Below are 20,941 nucleotides of genomic sequence, written 5' to 3'. Positions count from 1 at the left end.
AGTGGCCACCTTAATGTAATATTTTTCTTAGTGATATAGTATGTTTTTACAGTTAAAATTCCAAGGCGAGAAGCCAATTGACTGTATTAGTTTAGATTTCATTGTTAGGCAATATCTTGGCAGAGTCACTTTACTGAACTATTTTTCTTAGTTTTCCAAGTAGGGAAATTTATTATCGTTTTTACTTCAGGTTGAACAGTCACTGAGAACTAACAGTCTATGGGCCACAGTATGACTTTATTCATTTATCTGCAATAAATTGTAGTTGACCCCTTCCTTTTCTTGGCTTTCATAACAGCACATTTTCCTGATTTTTTTCCCTAAGTCGTTGGTCACTCTTTCTGCATCTTTCATTGGATCCTCCTCTGTGATTTAACATCTAACATGCCCCGTTTGGTCTTGGGCTCCCTTCCTTCCTTTAGATGCCAGCTCTCCCTTGGTGATCTCATACATAGCTTTAAAAGCCACCTGTGTGATGATACTGAGTCAATATATTTCTCCAGTTTGACCTCTCTCTGGACTCCAGGTTCATGCATCCAGCTCTTTATGCCTAGCTCCTCCAAGAGGAGAGACGGGTTTAAGGGAGTAATTGCGGCATCACCACTGTATTATCACTGACAGAGGTCTCCCAGTGACTCCCCAAACTCATTCCAACCCTGGTCTTCTTATCGGTAAATAGTCCTAGCATCCATCCAGTTGCCAAAGCTGGAAAATCATGACATTTTCCTTGATTGCTCTTTTGGTCACTGTCTCTACTTTCAATCCATCAGCAAGTCCTGCCAGTTCTACTAAAAAACATGTGTTGAATTCATCTTTTTCTTTCCATGTCTACTACTACCCTAGTTGAAGACACTGTTATTTCTCTACTGGACTATTGCAATAACCTCCTAACTGGTCTCCCTTCTTCCATTCTTGCCATACTCCACTGTAACTTATTCTTTATATAGTAGGTAGAGTGATTTTTTAAAAACCTGATTCAGATCATGTGGCCCCCATTCAGAAACTTCTGCTGACTTTCTGTTATTCACAGCATAAAATCCAAACTCCTTACTTTGGCTTGCAAAACCTTATTTATTTTGGACTGTGCCCACCTGGCTGATCTCCCTTTCTCTCACCCTCCCTTTGCTCTTCTGTTCCAGCCTCATGAACTTCCTTTCTGTTTTTCAAACCTGCCAAGTAAGCTTCCTCCATAAGATCTTTGTATTAAATGCCTTCTTTGCCTGGAGTTTTTCATCTTGTATGGCTGACTCTATTTTTTTTTTTTTTTTCCGTCATTCAGATCTCAGCTTAAATGCTATCTTGTCAGAGAGGCTTTCCATTACACCCAATATAAAGTACACTTGTAGGAAAATGAATAAAAATATTGCAGAAGAAATAAAAATCACCAGGTAGATCCTGAGAGTCTTTGAGTAGAATCCACAAAACACATTTATAATACATTTTTATGGTTTCATTACCTCACACATTGTACAGATTAGTAGAAACAAGGGTTGTTTTCTGACTTAGAAGCTGATTTCCATAAACAAGGGAAGAAGGTCTTTTCTCCACTGCATGGAACAATTATAATTGCCTTTTTTCAGTTATAGAAGGTCCTTTTACAAAATGAGGAAGGCATTGAGTTTCCAGAAAGTTGTAGTATGTTCCTTTCTCTCTCTCATCTTCCCTTACAACTTCCTTTCCTGTCTCCTTCATTTCTTTGTTCCCTCTCTCTATCCCTTATTTTCTTCCTCCTCTTCTTTTACTGTCTAAAAGCACTTTAAATTGTTTAACATTACTTTATAGTTTTCAGCCATATTGAATTAATTTTTTTATAGCACCCCCAGTCACTATCTATCCTATTATCTTATATTTCTTCTTTGAAAAACATTCTTTGCTATCTCATATTGTTTTTTAAAAATTCATTTATCTAATTGTTCTCCTCACCAGAGCATAAATTCTCAGCCAACAGTAACTTTCCTTGTGTGTCTTATTCACTACAGGCTCTTAAGTACCCAGAATGCTGTGTTGGCACATAGTAGGCACTTAATAAATATCTGTTGGATGATGCTAAAATAAATGAATGAATGGATGTCTAAAGGAATGGACAAATAAAAGAATGTACTTGGCTCAAGAGCCAAGCTTTGTCATATGTACAGGTACTCCTTTTGGAGGGAAAGTCCACTCAGGAAAGTAAATTATAGCTAAGATGTTTATGATTTGCGAGTATAGGATTAGAGTTGGGATTTTAGAATCAGAGCATATTTTCTGTCTACCCAAGCCCTCTTTTCTCCCTAGATGCTATGCCTCAGTTATCAGACTACTATATAATTGAATAGGTGAAAAAAGACATCATGGCACTGTTACATTTACTTGAAACATGTATTTTGCAGAACCCAAACACTCCTGCCCTACATTCATTCTTTATTACTGAGTACCCCAGTAGGGGAGACAAAGTAGATTGATAGTCTTTATGCCAGAGGAGCTTACAATTTAACTCAGAAATCAGTTAAACCTACTTATGAAACATCGAAACCATAAACAAATTCATACTTTGGAAAAATTTGTGATTAAATTTCAAGCCAGTTTTTTATTGTTTTGTTTTTGGCATCTGATTTGTGCAAAGCATTGTGGTGGAAACGGACAACACAAATAAGCTTCAAGAACTCTTATTCTCAAGGTGCTTGCAGCTAGAGGGAAAATAGGAAACTATGTAAAAGCAAATTGACAGTAAATGAAGTTCAGAGGGAACCTTTGGCTTTAGTGATCCTCCTCCTAGTTGACCACAGTAATGCCTGACACACTTGCCATTCCCTCCTTTAAAACTGATCTTCTTTTGGCTCCTTTGCTACCAGTCCCTCCTCATCTCCTTTCCATGCCACCAGCCACTCATCTTCCTGACCTCTAACTCCCAGGCTCCTCTATCTACACTCTGCCCAGGGTGTTCTCGTCTAGAATATATTGCTAACAACTCGCAAATTTCCGTCTTTAGCTCAGAGCTTCAGAACTCTATCAAACTACTTACTTGACGTTTCCACTTCGATGTTTAGGTCACTCCAAATGTCACATGTTCAAAACCAAACTATTAATTTCTTCCTCCAAATCTTTGCCTGCCTAATTAAATGGCACCACCATCCATCCATCCAGGTGCACATGTGCACATTTAAATCATCTACACATTCTTTTAGTTATACCTCCAGTATATTCATATTCTCCATATCCACTGGCATCATCCCAGGCCATGCTGCCATCATTTTTTGCTGGGCTATACATATACCTCATAACTGCTTCCATGCTTAGCTTTTTCTCTTGACTCCATGCAGCCTATTTTATATAGAATAGGCAGAGTGATTTTATTTTATTTTATTTTATTTTATTTTGAAATAAATTCAATCTTACAGGAAGAGTTGCAAAAACAGTACAAACCCCATACATAGAACTCCATCATATCCCAACCCCTCTCCCCCGATACCCCGATCTACCACCTTTAACATCCTGTCACACCACCATTTCTTTCTTTCCCTCCCTCTCTACCTCTCTCCCTATCTATCATCCATCATCTATTGCTCTGTCCTCTGAGCATATGTGAGCAAGCTGCACACATCCTTGAACAAACAATATAATTCACATATACCTTTCCCATGGACAAGAACATTCTTTTATGCAATCTTATGTAGCACAGCTAAGAAGTTCAAGAAATTCAACATTGATACAAAGCTTACATTCTATATTTCCTTTTTTTTATGTGTGTGTGACCCATCTGTGTCCCTTTGAGCCTCCTCTCCTCCATCCTCAGATCCCATCCAGGATCATCCTTGGCATTTAATTGTCATCTATTTAGACTTTTTTTTTTTAATTGTGGAAACATATATGTAGCCTAAATCTTTCCATTCCACCCCCTCCCTAGCATTCCATTAGTGGGATTAATCACATTTAGAATGTTGCAATGCTATCACCTTCCTACCATCCATTACTAGAAGTTTCCCTTCACCCCAAACAGAAACCCTACTCTCATTTCTTAACTCCCCATTGCCCCTTCCCCCACTTCTTGGAACCGCTACTCTACTTTTCATCTCTATGGTCATGTTCTCTGATACTTTCTTTGTGTTTACCGTGGGGCTGAAATTTAACATCTTAAATCTGTAACAATCTGGTTTTTCTTTGATACCAACTTAACTTCAATAGGACACATAAACTATGTTCCTGTACTCCATTATTCCCCCACCTTTATGTAGTTCTTGTCAACAATTACATATTTTATATTGAGTCCAAAACCACTGATTTATCATTACAGTTTATGTATTTTAGATGCTGTAGGAAGTAAATAGTGGAGTTATAAATGAAAAATGCAGTAGTATTGATATTTATATTTACCATGTGATCTTTACTGGAAATCTTTATTTTTTCATGTAGTTTCAGTCAGTTGTTTAGTGTCCCTTCCTTTCAGCCTGCTCAACTCCCTTTAGCATTTCTTATAGGACTGATTACTGGTGATGAAGTCCCCCAGCTTTTGATTATCCGTGAATGTTTTTGTCTCCCCCTCATTTTTATCCTCCAGGTGTTTGTGAATTCTCCAAGTCTCTGATGGTTATTGGCTTCTATTTGTATTCCATTGTGGTCAGAGAATGTGCTTTGACCAAATTCATTTTTTTTTTTTTAATTTATTGAGGCTTGTTTTTATGCCCCAGCATATGGTCCATTCTGGACAAAGATCCGTGATCACTAGAGAAGATTGTGTGTCCCGGTGACTTGGGATGTAATAGTCCATAGATGTCTGTTAAAATTTTCTGCATCTCTCTCTCCTTTCTTTGTTTCTCTGTCAGTAGGGGTCTCTTTAGTATCTGAAGTAGGGCAGGTCTTTTATTAGCAAAGGCAGAGTGCTTTTTAAAAAATGTAAATCAAATTACGTTACTGTCCTTTTTAATGCCTTCTGGTTGCACTGAATATAAAACTCTTTAATGTGGTCTATAAATAAGGTGACAATTCATCCCCTTTAACCTTGGACAGTCCTGTCTGGTTTATCATGTCTCCACGTGAAAGGTTACTGGTTTGGATGAAAATTATATGGCCATTCTATCTATAAGGCTCTTCTTGCCTTTGTAGACTCATCTTGTACCACTTCTCACACCTTCACAATACTGCATCATACTATCTACTTTCCAGTTTCTGGACCTTTCCAAGGTCTTTTCCACTCAAGCCCTGTATCCTGCCATTTGCTTTGTCTAGATTGATCTTCCTCCAGCCTTTTAAGGGGCTGCCTCCTCCTTCAGCTTATATGTTACTTCCTCAGAAAGGCTTTCCGCAACCACCACTCTACCCCTAGTTTCAAACACATCAGCAGATTTTTCTTTCATTCTATGAACTTTTATTGATTTATTTATTTGCTTATCTTTTTATGGACTCTCCACTGGCATATGAGTTCAGTGAGGGCAGGGACTTTGTTTGGCTTGTTCACTGCTGTGTTCCTGGCAGTGCCCTGTGTATATGTATGTGTACAGTGAATGGATAGTGTACAAAGACCCACAGCAGAGGTACGATAGGTAAGAGTGTGATTTAAAGAGGAGAAGAGACATCTAGGTAGGAAAATTGACATAAGCGAAGCTGAAATGCTCTTTGGGGGGCAGTAAACAAACCAATTTCACCAAAGTAAGGATTTCTTGTAGGGGCAGCAAACAATATGGCTCAAACCTATGTAATGAGTGACAGAATCAGTTGAGATCATCAGCGAATGAAAACTCTTAAGATTGGAAAGTCCTCTATTACTGTTGTAATTTGCTCTATGCCTGTGTGGATATATACCAACACATTTGCGCACACACAGATACACTCATACACACTTATGTAGAAAGATTATAGAGTAGAAGGAGGATCATTCTAAGATTCAGAAGATCTGGGCTCTAGTCTCAGCTTCTGCAGTAGCTTGGTCATCTTGGACAAGTTTTCTGAACCTTCTAATCTATTTCTGCATCTGTTTAATGGAGTCAAGGATATCTATCTAGGAGGGAAACCTGCAGAGAGTTGTTTCAGAGTTAAAATAATTTTCACTGTCAGTATCAACCAACATTCTCAAGCATGGATAAGACAATACACTGGTTTCTTTGGAGGATTCAAGAAGTATAAAATATAGTTTGTATTCTAAAACTGTACAGGCTAGCTGAGGAAGATAAGTTATATGTACATAAATTAAATAAAATAAATAAAAGTTTAAGAAGTATATAGTAAGTGCAGTTTACTTTAGCTGAGGAAGATACGTTATATGTACATAAATAAAATAAAATAAGTAAAAGTTTAAGAAGCTTATGGTAAATGCAGTTTACTTTTGCAGACATTAAATGCTTATGGAAGTCAAAAGAAGAAAGTTTATTTCTGATTTAGTGATTATGGGAAATTAATGTAGAAGGAGGGCTCTGTATGAGACCTTGAATAAGGTTTCAGTGGGTGAGTAGAGAGAACATTCCATGTGGGAGAGTTTGCTCAGAGTTTGCACAAGAGTCGGAAAGGATCCTTTGGTTAGGGCAGTGCAGGCAGGGCCTCTGGAATCTTTCCACCAAAGTGCCCCTAAAGGCAGAGGCACTTCTGCTCCTGCTCCCAGCATCTGCCCCCTAAGACCTGGGTGTCAGAGGCTGAAGCAGCCTATGGTGGGGGCTAATTTTTTAAAAATAATGTTGCATCTTAAATTTTTTATTATTTTCTTTCATAATATATCCATTTGTTTTGATATTAAAGTAATATTTTATATTACCCCAAGAGTTGCATTTATTTTATTTCCTCCAATATTTGAAAAAATGATAAGTTGCTTATCCTGTTTACCTGTGGCTTTGTAGACCCTCTGATATCTGTGCCCCTTGTGCCCCTAGAGGATGCTTATCAAGATAGAAGGGAAGGAAAAACTGAAGGCATTTATTGATTGAATGACCGTAAGGTTAAGGGAGAAAGAAAAATCAAAGATAACCCCAAGATTTCAAGCTTAAGAGGCTTAGAGAATGGTAGGACCATTAACAGATACAGGAAAGCTGGGAAAAGGACAGAGCTCACTTTTGGCCACCATCATAAATAAATATTGTTTGCGGATGCAATTTTAAATGTTTTAAAACAATATAAATCTTATCAGAGGCATGTGGCCATTATTGTCAGAGGATGGAAGGCACTGACATGCCCACTGTCAGTCCTTGTGCTAGTGCTTTGCATATACATTCTTACAAGATCCTCAGGGCAACCTTCAAAGGTTAGTACAATTATCCCCAAATTAAGATAGGGAGGTTTAGGTTTAGAGCAGTGGTTCTCACCTGGGGTTTTTTTGTCCTCCAGGGGATATTTTGCAATGTCTAGAGACAATTTTGATTGTCATGAATTGTTGATAGAGGCCAGGGGTGCTGCTAAGCATCCTACGATGGACAGGACAGTTTGTCTCCCTCCCCTAGCAAAGATCCGTTCCACAACGTCAATACTGCTATAGGTGAGAAATCTTGGTTTAGAGGGATTAAGTAACTTGCCCAAGGTAACATTGCTAGTAAATAGCAGTCAGGACCTTTCTAACTACAAAGCCCAAATATGTTACTTCAGCCATTCCACTCTGCCTCTTAAGGCCGTAGAACAGTAAAAGCAAAAGGTCTGAGAGTAATGAAACTTTAAATATTGACATTTCAAGAACAATTTCACATTGGAGATGATATTTAAAAAATAAACATCCAATCGCAATTGTTCCCAGTACTATTTTTAGTTTTGTTTTTATTAGGCCTTGCTTTGGAATATTATTAATTCATTTCTAATGTTAACAAAGTTGTCATTTGTTGTTTATTCCAGGTGTCGTTCTGTCAGAAGACCAACCTTTAGCACTATTGTCATCTACCTCACCCTGTATCAAAACAGAAAACTTACCAGTTTCTAAAATGAGCATGCCAGAAACCGTGACCAATTCAGCAATACTCATGAAGCCAGTTACCATGGAAACTCTCATCAATAATAAAGTAAAGGAAAGAGAAGGCAAGATGCAGCCCCCTTTCCGCCACAGATCAGAGGGCGGATTAGTGGATAAGGAAAACTTGAAGAAGCTGTCCCACCTGTCTTTGTCTCAGTATGACTTACTAGAAACAGATGTTTCTTTCCAGCCCTGGGGGAGTGAGAATACAGTCCTGATTCCAGACCCTGTAAATTATCCCAAGGGCTCCATACGGGAACAGTTGCAAAGCAAGTCACCTCAGGACAGCCTGAGCAGCAGCTGCGCTCAGTGTAACACCATCATCGTGAGACAGGCAGAGGCGCCGATGGACACTTCCTGTCAGCTAGATCCTCCCTTCAATGAGGAAGTTGACTACTCAGACAGTGAGGTAGCCGTGACTCTTATTGATACTTCTCAACCTGGAGACCCTCTGAGTCTGCATGAACCCATTAAGATTGTCATCACAATGAGCAGCACCCCCAACTCCATGTCAGACTTAGAAAGCTCCCTCCACCTAAAGGTGGTTGGCACAGAGAGAACAAGTTCAAAATCAGAGGCTGAGCCAGCTACCCCAGAGGTAACCAGTCCTCCAAACATTGAGCAGATGAGAATTCCTGTCATCACCCTCGAGCTGTCCGAAGATGGGGGAGGAGGCATTATCTGCCCTGAAGGCAATGGAAGTGAAAGGACTCCAGAGAGATTGATGGTGGAGGCATCCTCCAGTCAGTGCTCTGCCTATGAATCTGGGGAGGGAGGAAATGCCACAAAGGACTGCAATCCTTCCCCAAGGAACCACTGTGAAACAGCAACCCTGCTCACAACTCATCTGGCCTCCGAGTCTGAGTGGGGTAAGGAAGGCCATGCTAAGCTTGATCCATCCTCTTGTAAAATCAGCCATGAAAAGAAGCATGCCCGGGTCCTCAGCATGGATAGTGGGACAGATGTCTTCCTGGGAAAAAGTTCCACAGAAATTATTAATGATAAAGAGAAAACGATACCAACTTCCAAATCTGACCTAGAGGCTAAGGAAGGACAAATGCCAAATGAATCCAATTTCCTAGAATTTGTGTCCATGTTAGAATCAATTAATACTTCAAAGGTGGTGGCATCCAATCAGTCAAATGGCTCAGCAGAACCAAAAAATGAAAGCGGGCTGCTTGGAGGTATGATTCTGCATCAGTTCTGTTCTGATTAGACAAAGAAGGCAATCAATCTCATTGTTATTTACCTTCTGTGATTTGATTTTGCAAATAGTGGGATGACTATTGTGCAATCATTTACTGCTTGGCTTTGTCATTAATTGTGGAAAGATATTAAAATTGAGTTACTTGCCCAGAAAACATAAAACATTGCAATGAGTTTTTAGTTTCCTAAAAAGCAAAAATATTTATTACTAGGGAAGTAAGCCATTGTATTTTACCACAGCAAAAAAGAACTTAACTATTGATGTCTCTTCCTTTAGAGAACAGATGCATTCTAGGAAAGCTGATCATAAAGCAAATTTCTGTTAAGTGAATCTGCATTTCCTGTTGAATTCCATTATAAAATCCTTTATACAGAATGCCCTAATTATCCAAAGTTGTAAACATAATAAAAAACACATAGCTCTTAATTTATGCCAGGTGCTGTACTAAGCACTTTCCATATTTTAACTAGGGTGACAGAGATTTTCAGTAACTTCCCCAAGTTCACACTGCTAGTAAATGGCAGAACTGAGATTTGATCCCAGGCAATCTGGCTTTAGAGTTCATGCTCATAATAATTAAACTATCTCGCCTATAGGAATATTAAGATTCATTTATTGTTGGGCTATTTAATATCTCTGTGCCTCAGTTTCCTCATCAGCAAAATTGTGGGACTTGGACTAGTATCTTTATAAATTCTTTTAACTTTAAATTTCCATGTTTCTGTGATTTTTTTGAGCACATAATTTCTCCATATATTTGTTTTGAGATAGTGTCTATGTGGTTGTATTGCCTGCTAGAAGTTGTGGTTGCACATGGCAGCTCCTTTTCTTTGCTGTAGGTCAAAGAATTTCTTAGTGCCAATATTGTCCCTTTGCTGCTGGCCACTCTCCACTCCCTGCGACAGCCAGAGACTCTTGCAGTTCCAAGAAATCACCTCTTTGTTTCTTTGCGGTGCTCTGCCAAAAGCATTGCCATGCTTGCTGATTGGTCCTACTATTTTAAAGAGAACACTCTTGCTTAAATTGAAATAAGTTTGAATACTTAAATTATGTAAGTGAATTTGTTGTCTAGTTTACCATTTCTCTACGTCTAAGATTGTGCATGCAGAATTAATAAGAACGGGACAGGTGCAGTCAAACGTTTTTAACAAACATGAGCAGTGCTTAAAACAGGGATTAGTTTCAGGTAAAAATCTGCCTGATCTAAGATTTAAGTGATACGCATCTATTCAGTATAAAGGTTCGTACGTCTTGTCTGGCCCTATCCAATAGACAGATCCAATATTCTGTATCAGCTGTCCAGTATGGTAGCTGCAAGCCACATGTAGCTATTAAGCACCTGAAATTGGATAATGCAACTGATAAACTGAATTTTTAATGTTTTTGAATTTTGATTAATGTAATAGCCACATGTGGTCACTGGCTTTTGTGCTGATCTAGACAGCATGTGTGTCTTCCTGGAAAGCAGTATGCATAGTGGACAGAGCACCAGGTTTGGAACCTGATAGCAAATTCTTCTGATTTACAGTTTCTTCAATAAAGCAGGAATAACAATACGTTACAGATTTATTGTGAGGATTAAATTAGGAAAACATATGAGAAGTTCTGACACTTAATAAATTTCAGCCTTTTATTCTCATTTTCCCCTTAGGCCATATATAAGGTTTATTTGCTTTGTCTACTTAAGTTTCTGTTGTTAATTTTTTCAGCCAGCCACATTAAATCAGAACAGTATTAAACTGGAAATCTGGGGGACATGCAAGGAGATGTGGGTTCTGTGAGGTATTCTAAGTAATGGAATAGGCTTGGTTGGTGGGAACTTGGAGGTTCCAGCAGGGAAAGGGGAGTTGGAGTGGGTTAAATATCTCTTTTAGGAAAGTACAGAGGTTTATAATTGAAGGAAGAAAGAAAAGGACTATGATACATATTTTAGGTTTTGGAAGGCAGTCAACACCAAAGATGGCAAATTAGTTATTTTTTCAATGGTACTGTATATCTTTGAGATTAGTAGTATCTTCTTGTTCCTCTACCACTAAATATGTTGTTATTTATTATAACCTAAAAACCCAGCTTTGGAGAGTATTCACAAAACAGTATGACTGTTTAATGATGCTAGCAGCACGGGGAGTGTTCCCTCATCTTTCTCTTCCTTGATTGGTAGAACAAGCTTGAGCTTGAACCTGATTGAAAAAGGATATATATGAATGAGACTCCCCAATTCTCTCTGAAATACTGTTATTTCCAGCCCTGTTCATTTCCACAAAGGACTTCAGGATTATACTCAGGCCTTGGGAATAAAGTCCAAGGCTATGGCAAACCACAGGAAAATACTTGTCAAAAAGCCTTTAAAACCTTTTTTTTTCTTTTTTTATGCAGCTGTTTTACTTCTAGAAATTTTTAAGAAAATATAATTATGAATGTTGCAAAGTTGTCTATAATATATAAAAATTCAGACAAACAAAATTTACAATAGGAGTCTAGTTAAATAAATTGTGCTGTGTCAACAAGATAATGTATAACCATCAAGAAGATATAGAAGAATACCTAATGCCAACAAATATTTGTGATACTTTAAGATAAATATAACCATTTGTTCTGGTTCGCTAATGCTGCCATTATGCAAAATACCAGAAATGGATTGGCTTTTATAAAGGGGGTTTATTTGGTTACAGATTTACAGTCCTAAGGCCATAAAAGTGTCCAAACTAAGGTATCAACAAGATGATACCTTCATTGAAGAACGGCCGATGGCGTCTGGAACACCTCTGTCAGCTGGGAAGGCATGTGGCTGGCATCTACTGTTCCTTTGCTCCTGGGTTGTGTTTCAAAATGGCTTTCTCCAAAATGTGTCTGGGTTTCTCTTAGCTCCCCTCTCTCAGCTCCTGTGCATCCTTACTTCTTTCTCCTAGGACGTTTTTCTCTAAGCATATGGGGGTCCTTTCTTAGGTTCTCCAAGGCAAACCCTGGGCTTCATCTCTTAGCTTAGCATCTCCAGCATCTTTCTGCATCTCCAAGTGTCTCCAAGCATCAGCTAGCATCTAAGTCTGTATTGGCTCTTAGCTTCTATCTTAAATACTCCAGTGAACTAATCAAGACCCATCCTTGGGGCCACACCTCCATGGAAATAATCTAATCAAAAGTATCACCCACAGTTGGGTGAGTCACATCTCCATGGAAACACTTAACAAACGTTAGATAAATCTGCCCCACAAAATTGCATTAAAGAACATGGCTTTTTGGGGGACATAATATATCCAAACTGGCACACTATTATAAAATAGCATCTGTATTATGGTTTCTTTTTTTTTTTTAAAGGGGTGGGGGTGAAAAATGGTGCAAAATGGCAGAGTAGGAAGTTTTACAAATTGCTTTCTCCACTAAAAATATGACAGAGCTGGAAAAGAGACTGGAATTAACTAGGTGGTAATCCTGGAACCAAAAAGGACATTTAGGACAACTATAGGTGAGAGGCTGCTGAGAGTTCAGCTTTTGTAAATGAAAGCATGAACCAGTGACCAGCCCCTATTGCTCAGCCCCATGACTGTGTCCGTGGAAATGGCTGCAGCTCTGGCGACAGAGCTAGATTCTGTGAGGGGCTGGCCGTGGCCAGAGCTGACAGAGTAAAGCTCCTTCTCTAAAAGTTGGGGTTGAGTATTGAAGTTGGTCTGGGGGATCCATGGAGGGAATAACACAGAAGGTAGCCTCAGTTTCTGTCTTCTGGTCAGCAGCACTTCCAGCCTCCAGCCAGCATCTGCCTGGAAGTAAAGAGCTAGTGTTTTTTTGTTTGTTTTTTGTTCTTCTGTGAATGGGTGTTTCTTGCTCTGGCAGACCCCCAAAGGCACAGCATAGACTCTGGCCTTTGTTTAGGTCCTTTCTACAGCAGTGGCTTCTGGCTTCACACCAGCATCTAACAGGACTTAAAGACCTAGTGAGCTTTTTATTGGTTTAGTTTCTTCTTTGTCTTTTTTTGTCTGGTGGTTCCCTGAGGGTTCAGAGCTGATGGTAGCCTCAGTTTCTCTCGGAAGCCACGTCTTCTGGCCTTACACCAGCATTTATAGGGACAGAAAGAGCTAGTGCACCTCTTTCTCTTTTCCTTCTTTTTTTTCCTGATTGGTTTTTCTGTCTCTGTTTTGTATATTATATTCCTATATCTCTGAGGAGCAAGCAGGGACACAGGTATAGGTTTTGACTTTGAAAACAGCTGCTTCTGGCTTCCCGTCAGCACATAACAAATGATTTAGAGAGGCAGTTCACGTCATTATTTTTTTCCTTTCCTTTTTCTTGTTTGTTTGTTTTTTTTGCATGGGTGTTTCTTTCTTTTCGTTAGGATTTTTTCCTTCTCCTTTTCCCCCTCTTTCTTCTGTTCCTTTTTTCCTCTTGTGCTTAGTCTAGTGGACTGAAGAGTAGGAGAACTAGATTTCCAGAATGACTACAAAATAATACTCAGAATGTTCAGTTCTCAACAACAACAACAAAAATACAGGGAGACAGGAAAGTATGGTCCAGTCACAGGAAAAAAAGAATTCAGCAGAAAATATTCCAGAGGAAGTACAGTCTCTGAAATTAATATTCAAAGATCTTAGAAAACTATCATAAATAGGATCAATGAATTAAAGGAAAACATGGACAAAGAACTAAAAGTAACACGGAAAACAATATATAAGCAAAATGAGAATTTTAATAATGAGAATAGTAATCATAAAAAAGAACCAAATCAAAATTCTGGAATTCAGAAGTACAATAACTGAAGTGAAAAATTCAGTAGAAGGATTCAAGAGCAGATTGAAGGAGGCAGAAGAAATGATCAGTGAGCTGAAGGCAAATTAATTGAAGTTGTCAAGGTTAAGGAGGAGGAAAAAAAAGTTAAAATAAGTGAGCAGTTCCTGTAGAGCCTGTGGGATAGCATCACACATACCAATATATGCATCATAGGGGTTCCAGAAAGAGGAGAGGTAAAAGGCCAGAAAAATATTTGAAGAAATAAAGGCAGAAAATGTCCCAAATCTGGTGAAGATATGAATATACAAATCCAAGATGCTCAACAAATGCCAAGTAGGATGAACCCAAACTGATCTGTTGCAAGACACATTATTTTCAAACTGTCCAATGGCAAGCATGAAAACAGAAACTTAAAAACAGCAAGAGAAGAGCGATGTGTCACTTATAAGGGATTCTTAATAAGACTAACATCCAATTTATCAACAGAAACTATGGAGGCCAGAAGTTAGTGAGAGGACATATTTAAAGTGCTGAAAAGAAAATAAAAAACCATTCCTTGAGAATAACATAACTGGCAAAGTTGTCCTTCAAAAAAGAGGGAAAAATTAAGATGTTTCTGGACAAACAAAAACTGAGGGAGTTCATTACAACTAGATCTGCCTAACATGAAATGCTAAAAAGGTGTCCTCCATATTGAAAGGAAAGGACACTAGACAGTATTTTGATGCTGGATGAAGAAATAAAGATCTCCAGTATAAGTAAAAAGGTGGATAAATATATATGCCAGTATTATTTCATTTTTCAATTGTAATGCTGTCTTTTTCTCCTTATAAGGCTGGAAATTCAATTGCATAAAAGCAAGCATAAATTTTTGTTTCCGGGCACACAATACATAAAGGTTTAATTTGTGACATGAACAATATAAAAGGGAAGGATGGAGGGATATAGACACCATGTATGCATAGGCTATTGAAATCAATTTGGAATCAATGGAAATCAAAGTGTAAAAGATTTAGTATGCTAAATTTAATCCCATAATAATCATAAAGAAAATGTCTAGTGAATTTACACAAAAGGAAAGGATACGTGATTCAAAACAGTTCATTTTAAAAGATCATCTAAATAAAAAGGAAGGCAGTAATGGAGGAGGGGTAACAAAAAAGATGTAAGACTTACAAAAATCAATTTGCAAAATGGCAGAAGTAAGCCTTGCCTTATCAGTAATTTCCTTAAATGTAATCTTCAATCAAAAGGCAGAGAATGGCAGAATAGATAAAGAAACATGACCCAACCATATGCTATTTACAAGAGACCCATCTTAGATCCATAGATAAAATTAGACAAAGTGAAAGGATGGATAAAATTTTTCATGCAAATAGTAATCAAATATAGGCAGGGGTGCCTATATTATTAATATCAGAGAAAACAGAGTTTAAGTCAAAAACTATTACAAAAGATGAAGAAGGACATTATAGCTCAATGTAAAAGTCAGTTCAGCAAGAATATTTAACAGTTATAAACACCTATGCACCTAACAGCAGAGCACTAAAATATATTAATCAAACATTGACAGAGTTGAAGGGAGGAATAGAGAAATGTACAATAATAGAGATTTCAATTTATCACTTTCAGCATTGGATAGCACACTAAACAGATGCTCAATAAGGAAATACAGGATCTGAACAACACTATAAACCAACTAGATCTAACCAACATATAAACAGCAGTGGAATACACAGTCTTTTCAAGTGCAATGGATCATTCTCTAGGATAGACCATATGTTTGGGCACAAGAGAAGGGTAAATAAATTTTAAAATATTGAAATCATAAAATGTTACCTGGCTGACCACAATAGAATGAAGGTAGAAATCTGTAACAGAAGGAAAATATTTACAAATATGTGGTAATTAAAAAGCAACTCTTAAACAACTAATGGATTGAAAAAATTAAAAGGGGAGTTAGAAAATACTTAGAGACAAAGGAAAACGAAGACATAATATATGAAAACTTATGGGATGCAGTAAAGGCAGTCTCAGAGGGATATTTATAGCAATGAATGCCTATATTAAAGCAGAAAGATCTCAAATTAATAGCCTAACTTTACATCTTGATAAACTAGAAAAACAAGAGCAAAGTAAACCCAAAGTTGGCAGAAGAAAGGAAATATTTAAGATTAAAACAGAGATAAATGAAATAGAGAATAGAAAACCAATTGAGAGAATAAACAAAATGAAAAGATGGTTCTTTGAAAAAAATCAATGAAATTGACAAACCTTCAGCTAGACTGACAAAGAGAAAAGAGAAAAGATGCAAATAACTAAAATCAGAAATGAAAATGGTGATATCACTCCTGACCTTACAGAAATAAAAAGAATTATAAGATAATATTAGGAACAATTGTATGCCAGCAAACCTAGAAGAAATGGAAACATTCCTAGGAATAAATCAATTCCCAAATTGACTCAAGAAGAAATAGAAACCACCCACAAACCCCTAGTAAGTACAGAGATTGAATCAAAACCTTCTGCCAAACAGAAGTCCAGGACTAGATGACTTTACTGGTGAATTCTATAAAACATTTAAAGAATTAGTACCTATCCTTTTCAAACTCCTCCAGAGAATTCAAGAGGAGAGAATGCTTTCTAATTCATTATATGAGGCCAGTATTACTCTGATGCTAAAGCCTGGTAAAGACATCACAAGAAAAGAAAATTATAGACCAGTTTCCTTTATGAATATAGATGCAAAAATCCTTAACAAAATACCATCAAACTAAATCAATGGCATATTAAAAAAATTCTATACCATAACCAAGTGGGATTCATTCCAGGAACACAAGGGTGATTCAACATATGAAAATCAATGTAATGCACTACATAAATAGAAGGGAAAAAAACATGATATTTCAATAGATGTAGAAAAGGCATTTGACAAAAATTGATTAAAAAAATTCATAAAAGTATGAATAGAAAGGAACTTTTTCAAGATAAGGACCATTTATGAAAAACCCACAGCTAACATCATACTCAATAGTGAAAGACTTAAAACTTTCTTCCTAAGATGAGGAACGAGAAAAGGATGCCTATTTTCACCACTTCTATTCAATATTGTACTAGAAGTTCTTGCTAGAGCAAGTAAGCAAGGAAAAAAATAAAAGGCATTCAAATTAGAAAGGAAGAAGTAAAGCTATCTCTGTTTGCAGACAACATGATCTTATATATAGAAAACCCAAAGGAATCCACAAGAAAACTATTAAAGCTAATAAATGAATTCAGCAAAGTATAATATCAACATACAAAAACAATTGTGTTCCTATGCATTAGCAATGAACAGTACAAAGAGAAAATTAAGAAAATAATTCCATTTATAATAGCATAAAAGTATAAAATAACTAGGAATAAATTTAACTTAGAATACAAAAGACTTGTTTCCTGAAAACTGAAACGAAAACAAACAAAAAAAAACCACTGCTGAAAGAAATTACAGAAGATCTAAATAAATGGCAACACATCTCTTGCTTATGGATTGTAAGATTTAACGTTGTTAATATGTCAATATTACCTAAAGCAATAAACAAATTCAATGTAATCGCTATTAAAATTCCAGCAGCTCTGTTTGCAAAAATGGAAAACCAGTCATAAAATATATATGGAACTGCAAGGGGCCCTGAATAGCCAAAACAATCTTGAAAAAGAAAGGGTTGGAGAACTCACACTTCCCAATTTCAAATTGTATTACAAAGTGACAGTCATCAAAAACAGTGTGGTATTGGCACAAAGATAGACAAATGGATCAGTGAAACAGAACTAAAAGTCCAGAAATAGATCCACACATCTATGGGGAAAGAATAGACTCCACAAATGATGCTGGGAAAACTGGTTATCCACATGCAGAAGAATGAAGTTAGACCCCCTACCTGACATCAACTTAAAAATCAACTTAAAAATTGATCAAGGACCTAAATGTAAGAGCTAAAACCATAAAACTTGGAAAATAACATAGGGGCAAATCTTCATGACCTGGGATTTGGCAATGGATTCTTAGATATGACACCAAAATACAAGCAAGAAGAGAAATGGTAGATAAGTTTGATTTCATCAAAGTTAAAAACTAAGTTTAGAAGAATTGAAGAATTGAAAAAAATCATCAAGAAAGTGAAAGACAGCCTTCAGAATGGGAGAAAATAGTTTCAAACTGTATATTGGATAAGGGTGTAATATCCAGAATATATAACGAAATCCTACAACTCAATAACAAAAAGACAAAACATCCCAACTTTAAAAATGGACAAAAGACTTGAACAGACATTTCTCCAAAGAAGGTATGCAAATGACCAATAAACATATGAAAAGATGCTCAACATTGTTGGCCACTAGGGAAATGCAAATTAAAACCACAATAAGATACCACTTCATACCTACCTGGATGGCTATTATTAAAAAAACAGAGAGAAAATAAGTGTTGGAGAGAATGTGGAGAAATTGGAACCCTAGTGCATTGTTGATGAGGATGTAAAATGCGTGCACTGTAGAAAGCAATATAGCAGTTCCTCAATAAAATAAATATAGAATTACCATTTCACCTAACAATCCCACTTCAAAGTATATACCCAAAGGCAGTGAGAACAGGATCTCAATCAGATATTTGTACACTAATGTTTATAGCAACCTTAGCCACAATATCCAAAAATCTGGAAACAACACAAATGTCCCTCAACAAATGAATGAATGAACAAAATATAGTACATACACACAATGGAATATTATTCATCCATAAGATAAAATGAAGTTATGAGACATGCTGCAACATGGAAGAACCTTGAAAACGTTATGCTCAGTGAAACAAGGAAGACATATAAGAACAAAAATTGTATGATATCACTTTTAAGAGCTGACTAGAATTAGCAACTCACAGAGGTAGAGAGAGATTAGAGGTCATGGGGGAGGGAGCTGGGAAATAGAGAGAGTATTTTACTATAAAAAAGAATTTTACAAAAACAAACAAAAAACCATGAGCATTAACAAAAGGAGGGTGTGTGCATAAAAAATTAAAAGACTGCCATGATAATATATCAAATTGCTTAGAGCAGTTATATCAAAATGGTGGGGTTAAGGGTGATTTAATTTTTTTCTTTTTCTCTAGTTTTAAAATATATACAATTAATAGATATTATTTATATAAACAGAAAATTTTCCTTAAATGTTGTGTTATTTAAGAGCAGAAGGAAAAAAAATAGCCCTCATTTAAAAGAAGGGTTAGACTAAGGTATGAGAAAGAGATATGGACAGGATTATCCAAATACACATAGTATGAAGGTATAGAGCTGTCAAAATGACTATTTTTTATCTCATTTTTTATTTATAAACATGTGCCTTTCTGTGATATTTACATGACAGGATCACTGGCTAATGCTATTTGTTATGATAGTGCTTTCTCAAAAATGTGTTTTTTGGAAACAGTGAAAACTTATCTCTTGACAAGCTGTCAAATGAAATGCAAATGTTTTTGTACCCAACAAATTCTAATGGTAGTTTCACAGATGTGCTGGGAATGTTTGTCTTCAGGACTCACATAGAAGCCAGCAATGTTTCTCTAATTGCTTGAAGTCTAGGAATGAAAAACTTTGTTATACACGTAACAATTTGATTTATACCTCATGGGAAGTTGATGTAATTTTATGGAAGATAGCTATGTAGTATCTTTGTCATGGAAATCCATGGCCATTTTTACTTGAAATGGTTGTTTGGGTTTGTCCACAGGCAAAGGATGGGCTGACCCTTAGGAGCACATTTCATTTTGCATAGTGGTGTAAGCTAAAACTTTTATTTCGGTCCATTGTTTAAGAGGACTCTTAAAAACTCAGAAAAACCAATCTGTATCAATTGATCTTGGAATTCTCATTCACTTAAAATATTCTCAGGGCAAAGACTCATGTCATATCTCACTCTTCTTTCCACAGTGCTAAGAGTATAGTTCAAAATAAGCTATACTTAATACATATCTACTTATGAAGGGACAAATTATACATTTAGGTTGAAAATACAGGTTTGGAGAATGAGGGAGAAGGAAAGACTGATAAGATTTTAAACTGATAAATGGAACCTTGCTCTGAAAGCTGTAAGTTTCAAAATAGCTGTGTTTATTTAGATAACTTTTTTTCCACCTGATTCTGTCCATTTAAGAGTTGTGAACCTTTCAGACTTAAGTAATCTAAATGAGTATTTTCCAATCTGGGAAAGCCAGTGGTCACTGGAGTTAATTCAAGGGATCCCAAAATCTGTGCATAAACTAGATGGTGTTTGTAGATGTCTAAATAACATATCTCAAACTTATGGGCCCTTCTGTTTTTCAGATATGTTTAGGTACTCTCATAATTAATAAAAGCAAAGTAATTTAAACCATTCTGAATTCATAGGTGTTATTTAGATTTTCTATCTATTCTGGTTTTGGTTACTTATTTCCAAGCACTTTCTTATTTACTCTCTTATTTAATATCTTACTGCACATAAAGCAATGTTTTTCAGATAACTGTACCCAGGAGAAAAAGGAGGAAATCATGGAAAGTGAGAAACGCAATGGATGCAATTCCAAGCAAGGAAAACCAGACATCCAAAGTCAAGACCATACTAGCAACAGTCCTGCATTCACTGAACCGGCTAAAATTACAACCCTGTAAGGATAATTTACTTATTTGCCTTTCCATTGGTGCCAAGTGTGAGACAACCTCATTTCTGAGCTTCTTTAAAAAAAAAAACAAAACATTTTATCTTGAAATACTTTCAAAGTTACTGGACAGTTATAAAAATAATACAAATCCCATACAGAGAACTCCAACATACCCTTACCTCCAGATACCCAGATCCACCAGTTTCAATGTTTTACAACATTTTCCATGTCATTCTATCTATCCATGTATCTATCTATCTGTCTTTTTATCTATCAATCCATTTTCAAAACATCCAAATTCTAGGCTGTATATATCACACTCCTTGAATACTTAATACGTCCATGTATGTTTCCTAAAAGCAAGGATATTCACTTATGTAACCACTTTAGGTACAGTTATCAAATTTAAGAAATTTAATACTGATATAAAACTTACAGTCTATATTCTAATTTT

The 20,941-nt window shown here is 36.6% G+C and overlaps 1 protein-coding gene across 7 annotated transcripts in view; it reads left to right on the top strand.

Annotated features, from left to right (window-relative positions):
• The window catches only part of PCNX2 (pecanex 2), a 380,796-nt gene that overhangs the window by 85,615 nt on the left and 274,240 nt on the right, over positions 1 to 20,941 (top strand). For 5 of the 7 annotated variants that reach the window (XM_037821056.1, XM_037821027.1, XM_037821019.1 and 2 more), the window contains 2 exons: positions 7,780 to 9,078; positions 20,346 to 20,493. In XM_037821056.1, the coding sequence (XP_037676984.1) occupies positions 7,780 to 9,078; positions 20,346 to 20,493 (1,447 nt within the window). The remainder of the gene's footprint in view (positions 1 to 7,779; positions 9,079 to 20,345; positions 20,494 to 20,941) is intronic. The other 2 variants (XM_037821046.1, XM_037821068.1) reach the window with 2 other exon arrangements.

Source organism: Choloepus didactylus, chromosome 2, assembly GCF_015220235.1.
Source record: "Choloepus didactylus isolate mChoDid1 chromosome 2, mChoDid1.pri, whole genome shotgun sequence".
Taxonomy (NCBI): Eukaryota; Metazoa; Chordata; class Mammalia; order Pilosa; family Megalonychidae; genus Choloepus; species Choloepus didactylus.
The sequence above is the reverse complement of the archived record's forward strand: the minus strand, read 5'-3'. Positions and strand labels throughout refer to the sequence as shown.